Source organism: Fukomys damarensis, unplaced genomic scaffold, assembly GCF_012274545.1.
Source record: "Fukomys damarensis isolate Sample0158 unplaced genomic scaffold, DMR_v1.0_HiC HiC_scaffold_39, whole genome shotgun sequence".
In the NCBI taxonomy this organism is placed as follows: Eukaryota; Metazoa; Chordata; class Mammalia; order Rodentia; family Bathyergidae; genus Fukomys; species Fukomys damarensis.
In genome coordinates this window covers 13,339,371-13,350,665 of record NW_022900951.1, presented here as the reverse complement: position 1 = coordinate 13,350,665, position 11,295 = coordinate 13,339,371, and the positions used below count along the sequence as shown (strand labels likewise).

The following is an 11,295-nucleotide window of genomic DNA, read 5'->3' as shown; positions in this document are numbered from 1 at the left end:
ATATATATAACATATATATAATGTTCTTAATTACTGTAGCTTTATAATAAGCCTTGAAATCTGCTAATGTAAGCCTCCAATTTTGTTCAACCTTACTTTGATGATTCATTGGGCTGAATACTTAAAATTTGTTCATGAATGTTACAATACAACAAAAATGTAAATAGACAATACACAAAGGACTTGCTGGAGGTGGGGAAAATGAGACACTGAGTCTCTCAAAGACTCAGAGCAACACATGGAAAAACTGGATTCCAACCTGCCAAAGATTAAAACTAGACCCCTATCTCTCACCATGCACTAAACTAAAATCCAAGTGGATTAAAGATCTAAATATTAACACAGAAACACTAAACTTTCTGGAAGATAAGTTAGGCAGAACTCTTGAAGACACTGGCATAGGAAAAGACTTCATGAGCTGCTGCTTACTGCCTTCTGCCTGCCATCCCATGGACTGTTTCTTCTCTGTGATGTCCCAGTGCCATGCCACCCTGCCTTGGAGCCAGTTGACTGAAGCCTCTACAAACTATGGTGTTATCTTTATATGGGAGGTCCTAGAGGTTATTGAATATCATAGAAAACCCACTACAATGCTGGCCCTGAGAGAAGAAATTGAAAATGCATGAGCACCAATTTCAATGACTAATGCTTGGTTACCCAAGCAGCAGTTCGTTGTACTAATAAATGTCTGGAAGCTCATGGTCACCACTTTGACACTTCTTGTAATAGTAGAGGCCAAAGGTAATGTATTAATCTCACGATGTCTCAGTAAATTTAATATTAAAATATTTATACAAAAAGACTTTATTAACAAATCCTCAGTAGCATGGGAACTAGCATAAAGAATCAACAACTGGGATCTCATCTTATTAAAAAGCTTCTGCACTGCAAGAGAAACCACCAGCAGAGCTAAGAGACAACCTAAAATGTGGGAAAAAAATTTTTACCAGCTGTTCCTCGAAGGTCTACTATCTAGAATATATAAAGAACTAAAAAAAACCCAGACCCCCCCAAGTATAAAGACACAATTCATAAGTATCTGAAATGAACAGACATTTCTCAAACAAGTAACAGCAGCAAATAAATATATGAAAAAATGTTCAACATCACTGGTCATTCGAGAGATGCAAGTGAAAATAACACTGAGATTCCACCTCATCCCAGAAAGAATGGCTGCTATCAAAAAATCAAAAACAATGCCAGCTGGGTTGTGGGGAGAAAGGAGCCCTTCTTCCTTGTTGGTGGGTGTGCAGACTGATACAACCACTCTGAAAATCAATATGGAGATACCTCAACTAGGATTAGAGGTCCCATTTGACCCAGCCCTCCCTCTGCTGGGTATCTTTCCAAAAGAACTCAAAGAATCATACTACAGTGATATATGCTCACCCATGTTTATAGCGACATGGTTAGTAATAGCTAAAACTTAGAAACAGCCCAAGTGCCCATCAACTGGAGAGTGGATAAAGAAGATGTGGTTTTTCTATAAAATGGAGTGCTACTCAGCCATAAAGAATGAGAAACTAGAGACATGTATAGCTAAGTGGATGCATATTGAGGCCATATTCTTAAGTGAAACAAATGAGACACACATGTGTAAATACCAAAGTTTCTCTGGTGTGAAAACCTAAAGTGTAAATAAGGTTCAAATGGTATAATTGATAATGTGAAATAGGAAGAAAATGGCTAAAGATGAAGGGTAAGTGGGAAGAGTAGGGGAAAGGAAAGAAGGGAAAATAAAAAATATAAGAAAAGGAAAAGACAGAAACAAAGTCTTGGTAAATATGGAAGAGTGGAGGGGGTGAAGGGAGAGCAGGGCTATGCGAAAAGATAAGAACCAAGACCTGTCATGTAAAGGTACAAGATCCCAATGATGAATACAACTGTACTGTATACTTAAAAAGTACTGATAAACTTAATGAAAAAAGAAGAAGAAATAGAGCAACACAGGAGCCTGCATGCAACAGCATGGTGCTGCCTTCATACACAGGGTGGCGGACTCCAGTTTGCCACAGTCCGCACCATCCCATATTGTTCCGATCACTGAAGCATAAGGACCAGTGCCATTTCTCATCATAACTGTGGTTCATTTCACTCATTTATATCGCTGCCTGGATGCTGTGGTACTTGAATTGATGGGCTCATTTAGCAGATCCTTTTGATGTAGCTTGGGCCCTGTGAATGACTGTCCCTTGTAGTGGGAAAGAGGAGGCTAAATTGTTCTAGATAATGAGAATGCAAAGAAGACCAAGGGGGCTCTTACAGAAAAGATATCTCAACTTCAGCTCTACTGACATTCGGGACCAGATCATGCTTTGTTATGAGTGACTGTCCTGTGCATTATGGGACGTTAGCAACACCCTGGCCTTTGCCTATAGATGCCAGTTGCACTTCTCAGCTGCGACAACCTTATAGTCTCCAAACACTGCCAAATGTCCCCTGCACAGAATAGGCAGAATTGCACCCAGTTAAGTACTACTGACCTAGAGCTATAATAGAGACAGGAAGGGTAGAAGAGATCTGCTCCAGGGGTTAGGACACTGGGTTAGCAATGCTGGCAGGACCCCCAGTGTTCCCACCTCCCCACCTTCCCTCATCCAATAGATCTAAAAAATAGGGAAAGGAGGAACACCAGGGGGTGGGGGCTGTGCAGCATGGAACTGTAAAGAGACGAAGAGCCCAGCAGGATCACAAACCCCAAAGGGCATGTTTGACACAAAATGTAAGGTGTGCAGTGTCTCCTGCGGCTGTGCATTGTGTGTGCTATAACCTGGACATAAACTATGTGAAAACTCTACTCTCCCTAAATATTCTATAAATTCTGCCTCCTTTCCATTTCACTACACACACACACACACACACACACACACACACACACACACACACACACACCCCTTGAGTAAATAATATATCTTGGAGTAAATTAGATGGTCAATCTATCAAACTAATTCCTAGGGAACATACTAGAGTCAGAAGTGACAAGGATAAAATCATCAGTCCTTCCACCATGACCTCTGTCTTTTAGAAGCTCCAAGAATACAGGAATGCAGGCTCCTACCACACCAGGATTGAGGTTCAAGTCAATTTCTTTTGAATTTCAAAGAACCTACATCACAAGTTTCTGTATCTGGTATCTGTATTTAATTCAGGTCTCCTGCCTTTATTCCATGCCCCAATCATTGTGTTTCCTCCCTTTGGCTTTCCTTCAGTCTTGTAGTTTTGATTAAGTACAATAAATGACTGGAGGCATGTGCTTTGTTCTGTAGACCTGTACCAAGGAGGGAAGTATTGTACCCTACCCCAGGTATAAGAACAAGGGGTGCATTCTCCATACAAAATTGTAAAACAATTTACAAAACAATAAAATTCAGCTTTTTTGAATCACCATGCACTAGTACTTCTAAACCATGTCTATGACAAAATATTCTTCTTTCCCCCAAATATTTTGTTGGTCTATGTTCTAAACAATTATTGTGGCTATGTTTTAAATATGTATAAATTATTTATGCCTTCCACTGATGCTGTTACTCTCATAGGTGAATCTTGACATTTTTACTTAGTTTCTGTGCCAATGTCTTCTGCCCAATGTGCTAGGAGGCTCTCAGGGCAAATAAAGGAAGGCATATCTTCCTTCCAGGGTTACAGTCTAATGCTTAAAAATAAAGGGCCTTTGCATTCTGTGTTGGTACGAAAAATGCAATGAGGGAAACGCCACTCAGATGCCTGCAAATACTCTTATTCCTGCTGCCAGAACACCGCATATATAAAATCAATATGGCAAGAGTCTAATGTTGGACTTTGCCATGGAGGTGCATTTTCCCTTGCCATGGAGCATTTTCCCCTGCAGACTTTGGGATTTGTCAGAATTCTAAGGACTCTTGTGTATTTCAGCCTCATTCCCAAACTCTTGCTTCTGTAGACAAAAAGAGAGCCCTGCATGTCTCAATCATCTCAGAGGGCCCAATCTCTCCCCCTAAAGTAGTTGAGGATAGAAAAAGTCTCACATCTTTCCACAGGACTCCTGCCTACAAAGGTTTAGTCTCTTGTATTCTGGGCTTTGGTCCTTTGCCCAAACACACACCAGAGTATGTATAACAAATCAAACTAACAGGTTTGGTCCATGTTAGAAACACTAGTTTATGATCTTCTAGTGAAACACTTATTTTCTAGGAAGTAAAAAAAAAAAAATTGAACCGTTTGAATACTAGTGATGTAATCAACTCCATGCATTTGTTCTTAAAATCTTGAAACAAACCTTCATCTCGAGGCAGTTAATACAGTCTCGTGCAGAGCCTTCCCACTGGCCTTATGCTGAAGAACCTTTACCACCTCCTCCACTCTACATCCAACGCCCATCCACCCTTTGCATTTCCCAGAATACACCATGCTCTGACCCTACCCTGCCTTGGCATACACAGCTCCCTCTGCCTGGAACACCCTATTCTTCCTAGTTAATTTTTATCCATCCTTTAAGATTCTTCTAAAAAGCCTTCCTGGGCTCTCACTTTTTCAGTTAGATGCCATTCCTATGCATTCTCACAGCAACTTGCTTGGTGTCTTCTGGCAGATACTGTGCTCGTCAAACCTTTTTCTTCATAAACTCATAGCTAGACTACATTTCCCAGTTTCCCTTATGGTTAACTGATGTCAGATGGCTGAGTTCTAGAAAATGAAGTATGTAGAGAAGTGATGTGTCATTTCTGTGAAGAGTAATCTTATCTTCAGTCTTTTTTCTCCACCCGCTAGTTAAAAGGAGAAAACCCCTTATCTTTACAGGATTATGAAGCTATACATGGAAGGAAGGAGTCTTAGTCCCTAAATAACCACAAGGAAAATGGCACCACTATGAACATCAACCCTGGATAGTGAGGTGAAAGAGATTCACTGAAGTCTTGGGTTTGTTTGTACAGCATTTGCCTACCCTAAAACATCACAGCACCTATCTCACTCTGCACTGTACCTCATCTGTAAGTCTCTGTCCTATGGAACTGTAAGCTTCTTGAGGGAAGGAGCTAACATACCACTTGGTTAGGGGCACAAAAAAATATATATGGAGGCAAAAATCAGGGGATGGAACAAACTCATGAATGGACATTGTGACACAGCAGAAAATCCACCCAATAGGAGACTGATGCCTCCTAAAATTACTCAAATTTTAAAGGTCAGAAAATGGGTTGCAAGATTACTTGGTCAGAATTTTGAGCCAATTCTTTCTGCTCGTCTGTATCATTCCCACTCCAGCTAAAGATACCATGATGGAAACATTCTTGAATAAAAAGGATGCTGAAAAGATAAAGCAAGTAACATTTCACTGCATTAAGCCAAGTTTTCAATTCAATGGACCTTCCAAAGGTACTTCAAGTTTAGCCATGAGATCTCTCATTACCAAGTGTTTACCATGAGTGGATATTTAATAACCTGTCTCAGATCACCAGGAGGTAAAAATAACCAGCTCTTAGATTTTTATCTTATTGGGAAGACTTCCAACTGCTCTTCATGTCACCCACATTAAGTCCACGTGAGACCATATGTAAACCACAGAATACCGACAAGAAGACACCACAAAAGCCACTTAGTTATCTTACATTTATTTTTAACATAGCACCCCAGTTTCACATCATGTACATTGTCCGGAGTTTGAGATCCTTAATTTACTATGTTCTTCACAGATTTTTCAACAAATGTGAAAAAGAGGCAGTAAAGTTAGCTTGAGTCTACAAGTCACAATGCAAATATAGGACACTCTCAAGGATTTGTTTATGTTTAAGGTCAATATACCTAATGCTCCTAATGCTTAGCAAACAAATGAGTCTCTGGCTGAGTAAATACTAACACAACTTGCTAGTACAATATCATGAAAAGACAGAAGGCATCAAATATATACTTTGCTGTTACGCTTTTTTACTGTTCAATGTACCTGTAGTGAAAAAATATACATTTTTACTTTCAAGGTTAAAATAGTTCATTATCATCAGTTCATTATCTCTCTTGGCCAATAGCTATGAAGACTAAAATGGCTCTTTTTGCCTCTGGCTCACTTAAATATCTTATTTGTGCTGAAGATAAAAAGGATGGCAGTGCTAAAGAAGAGGGTATACCTGGCTCTCAAGATGTATGCAGTTGAAGCTGTCACACAAGTTGACTTAAAACAAAAATAACACAACTTAGGTGATCCAACCTGCATACAACGAGGTTGTTGAGTTCTGTTTCAGGGCAAAGCACCCTGAAAGAGCTTGTGACCTAGTCCTGTTATTCAGCACAGTGCCGGAGGATGGAACTGGTATCTGAAGTTTTCCTTATCATAGTTAACCAAATTCCAATTTAAGCTCTCTTAAAGTCTGATATCCTCTGGTCTTTAAAGTTGTAAACCTACTTTCTCCAACCTCTACCACCACGAAATTAGCTTGAAGCAAGATAGGAGAATTCATGACATGAAAAATAAGCACTCCCCAATTATTGACAGCAAAGCAAGGCTTCTGTAAGTAGAACAAATCCTGTCAATTTAAACCCTACAGTGCTGCTTGGACAAGGTTCCTTTACCATCATGTGTGTTAGTAAACATAGAAGATGACCCTGCAAGCCTAAAAGCAACTGTATGCTTGGGCTGTCTTGCTCACACTAACACAGCAGCTTCTTCAGATCTTATTTGTAAGACATTCTTCAAAAGTTTGGTTGGAAGGTGGGCAGCAGCCCTTGCTTTTAAGTTTGTCCCTCTGTTGTCTGCTGCTCCCAGGGTTGCTCTTGGGAGTTTCTCATAACTAGATGCACTTCTCCTCAAAAACTAGCAAAGCAAGGTGGCCCACAGAGTAACAGTCATTCCAGTTTGCTCTGAGGGACTGATCTGGCCATACTGGTGGCCTGTGCTTGGCCTGTGCTGAAGGAGAAGCAAGATACGCAAACTGAGCACTCCCAAAACCCGCCTCCTCACTTCTGACTAGGAATATAAACCACATTAAGTCATGATGTAAAAACAACAACAATAAAAAAACACCCATGACTAAATGTAAAAACAACAATAAAAAACCACCCATGACTAAATTCAACTGATCCTTTGAAATCAGTTTTAAAAGAACACACTAGAAACAGTAAACCAGTCAAACAGAGAAACTGAAGCTATTGGTGTTCTGTTTGACAAGAGGGGAAATGACCTCTAAACTGCAATATCATTTTGTTCACATTAATAATGTATAAACCACAACCTAATGAGCCTACTTGTCAATAATATGGGAAGAGCTTCTTGCTATGAGATGTTAAATTCTTGTTTTTATATTTTTAAAATCACATTCCCTTGATGATATCGAGTCAGAAGGTGTGATTCTAGTTTGTGTTGAACAAATGTTGTTAGCTCAAAGGTGTTAATACTGTAATTGAGATCTTTCCAACTACTGCTTAGAAGAAGACATTTGCAAATGTCTATCTTAATTGCAAAAAACATATCTATTCCAAATATAGCCTTATTGACCTTTAATTGCACATCTATCATTACCATGGCTATGAGATCGTTTAAGAAACAAACATTTAGAAACAGACTGTAGAATCACATACAAGGAGAAAAATGTTTTATGATAGTTCAGACATTGGTAGGAAATCAAAGAAAAATCCATGTTTTTGATTACTCTAAAATATGCTGAAATTGAACATTTGCGACCCAAGTAACCAAAGATATATTTAAGAAAACTATAACTTACATATTGAGTTCATTTCAATCACAGTAGTCTATTTTAAAAACAAACTCCCACAAGGAATATGGGAATGGAATCCATTCAAAGCAACAGCTGTCAAAAGTTCTGCCAAGAAATTCAGAATAACTTATTGCATCATGAAAGGTGAGGTGTTCAGAAGAACAAATAGTTCAATAATATTCTTTCTCTTCAGATCTTACTGTTCAAACCAAGAGAAGTTTCTAGATCTAAAGCTTAAAATATGTTTTTATATTTAAAGACTAATTGGTTAAATCAATAAATTTCAACAAGGTAAACAGAAAGAAAACCTTCTAATCTAATTTTAGTGTTGACAGAGGATAGAGGATCCAACTTAGAACCATAAACTCAGGCTGGTAACCTAACTCTATCATTAGCTACCTCTTTCTATAGATTCTTTAGCCAAGAACTGCTGATTCTTACAGCCTTGGTTTCGTCACATACGAACTACAGGAGACAGGCACCAGTCCTGCCCAGCCCCAACATCCTGTCCTTCATTGACAAGAAGATAGGCACGGCTTCCAGCTAAGCTGAATCCTCTCTGTATTAGGCCCAAGCACTTGTCTAATATCTTTAATGTTGTTAGATCCTTCTGCCCTAAATACAGCATACACATCCATTCCAGATGTCTACTACTTGATCTTGCTTCATGTCTTTCAAAGAGGTGGCAAAAGCAATATACCACATACAAGGGTGGTGACGGACCCAATATGCCCACTATTGGCTTCTGCTATGCTTCTGTCTATGTGACCAGAGGGTCCTTATAGGAGGAGAGCAATGAACAAGGTAATTAAATCCCCATGAATGGGGACAATATTAACCTTCCATTTGTAGAATTGTGCTAAAAAGCAAGTCTAATTATGGAGCAGTTTTATTAGAGAGGTGTAATGGTGATTTCAATAATTCAGCCTTACTATAAATCACATTAAAGGCTCATGAAATATTATCAGACATTATAACCCTAAATTAAAAGTACATATTCTAAGAAAACAGAGAAATTGAGGATGAGCACTAGTTAGATAACAACAAGAGTAGTATATCTATGTCTGCATGTATATATACATACAAATATTTAATTCTTTTTTTAAAAACATCCACTTCTAAGCAACTAATAAGCTGTGGACAAAATTAAGTCCACATAAGAAGGCTGGGTGTATGTATTACTGGTGTGTGCTTTAATGCAATGCCTATCTTAAAATACTGCTGTTGGGCTGAGAATGTGGCTCAGTGGTGGAGCGCTTGCCTAGCACGCATGAAGCTCTGGGGTTGATCCCAGCATATATACAAGAAAGACTACAAACTTGGAGGGCTTTGATTGTCCAGTGCAAGTTTTTTCCCTTAATGAAAACCAAGCCAACTAAACAAAATCCCAGCCTCCTTATTTGGCTCTTTTCGTCAATGACTTCATGGGGGAAGACAGAATGTCAGTATTTTTTAAATGCATAGTTTAGACTAACATTCCTTCGTTTATATGTCTGGCTGGTGGATATGAAGTGCTATCTCGAGTGAGTGCATATGTACTGGACGATGACGAGATAAAGTGCATACGCTAGTCCTTCCTGGATGGAATGCACCAAAAGCCAAACATGCCATGAAACATCTGCAATAAGAACACTGATAACATTTGTTGATAAAATTTGTTGCAGTCCCCAAATTTCAACATATAGGAAAAAAGTTACCTAAAAATTTGCAGACTACCCATTCATAATCTTAGGAGGAGTTTTAAACAAATTCCCAACCCTTCCTCACAAGAATAAAAAAGGCAGGCAGAGGGAGGAAAAGGGAAATAGAGAAATAGTTCAAGTTTCATGACTTTCAAAATCAAATTAATTCAAAATACTTAAATATGCATGGAATAGATTCAACAATTTGTTTTTCTCTGGGCAGACATCATCTGTTTGAGCCTTTCTCTGCTGCTGTTAAGCTCCTAAGAAAGTTTGCCAGTAGAATGAGGAAACATTAAATGAATGCCTACTTTTCCTAACAGCTCTCAGCTCTACTGAGTCCAGCAGCTCAATCCTATGTGTTTCAAACCTATCCAAAACCATTTAAAAAAGGACCCTGGGCACACCCCATCCCATTATCCAAAGAATGGGTACATTAGCAAATGCGTAAAAGATAGGATTCCTAGTCTAAATCTCTCGAAGCAATGTTAAAGTTGGCATGTCCTTATGAGTATCAGTGAATCTGCAACCCTGTGGGTTGGTCAATCCCCACTTTCAGCTTGGGGGTTCAGGTGAAGCAGTAGCTACCGAAAGATTACGTGTTACAAAGATTTACGTGCTACTGCCTTCTGCAATGTGAGCTTGTTTTACACAACCTGTACAAGAGTCAGCTGAACTCCTCTGAACTGTATATACACCAATTACTTCTTCTAAAGGGCACACTTCACACAGAACAAAAGTCTTATGTTCAGTGTGAGCACCACTTTCTTTCATTATTTCTTTATACCCAAGCCATTTTCAATCCAGGTTAAGACAAAGGAAAAACACCCACCAGAGATTACTGGATTGTTAGTAACCCTTTCCCTTTCCTCCCCAGTCTGGATGCCTGGGTTCAAATAACAAATGTTTATTAATCCAGCTTTTCATATTTGATGGGTGGTTTCCAAACTCATGCACTTTATAGATATGCTATCCCATGCAGGATAAAAGTAGAGATCTGGCAACTATTTATTTAATTTGATCAGGCAAGGCAGTTAAAGTAAATTGTTTTTGCCCAAAAGTGTACATGAAAGGACTGAGTTATCTGGGTTGATGGCCTAGATTGGCCAAGTTAAATAACTCACTGCCAAAATCTCTACTTCATAGGGTGGAAAGAACCAATAAGTCTTTTGACATTCAACAGAAAATGATAGTCGTGTATTATTTATAGCAAGATATAACATCAAAATGGCACTAAAGAAGCAATTTTTGGCATATAGTGGTGGAGGGCACAGTGCCAGTCTAAATCTGATGCTTTTGCTTTATTTTACCTTTTGTTTTTATTATCATCATGCCAAAGACTATCCAGTTGGAATCCCAATTATTCAAGAAACCAACCTATTGTATGTGACATACATACAAAAATAAAACAAGCATCCTGAATGTACTTGGTTATAAGGTTTTGTACAAACGGTAAATTCTTTAAATAAATAATGCTCTAAATTATTTGCTAGAAGAATGATTTTTGGTAAGGAGCAGCTTCTAATACCTTGTGGAAGTACTTAAGAATGGGAAATAAATTCTGTTGATAATTATAATTTCAAGTGTGATAATCAGTTGAAGTATTTTTTCCCACCACAATAAAATATACAAGTGAACTGCAAGAGAAGAGGTTGTATAGATTATACTCTGCTGCTCACAGCTTTTGACATAGTCAAACATCTGTGACAAGTAGTTTGGCTCAAACATTCAAAAGAAAGATCTTGGCAGACAAGGTCACGCACTGTCACTTGAACCTTGGGGCTCACAACACAGTGACTGGACGAAGTTGTTCCAGTTGGTTTTCCAGTGCAATCCGTTCTTGATGAACCTCCTGAGTTGTACAAAACAGGGAGAAGAAAAACAAAAAAGCAAAGAGTCATTTCCTGGATTCATATCTACTATGGGATATT

The 11,295-nt window shown here is 38.7% G+C and overlaps 1 protein-coding gene across 7 annotated transcripts in view; it reads right to left on the bottom strand.

Moving 5' to 3' along the window:
- Nucleotides 1–5,573: 5,573 nt before the first annotated feature.
- Reps2 (RALBP1 associated Eps domain containing 2) overlaps nt 5,574–11,295 on the bottom strand; it is a 222,388-nt gene continuing 216,666 nt past the window's right edge. For all 7 annotated transcript variants that reach the window (XM_033760202.1, XM_033760203.1, XM_033760204.1 and 4 more), the window contains one exon: nt 5,574–11,216. In XM_033760202.1, the coding sequence (XP_033616093.1) occupies nt 11,148–11,216 (69 nt within the window). In that variant the 3' untranslated portion in view covers nt 5,574–11,147. The remainder of the gene's footprint in view (nt 11,217–11,295) is intronic.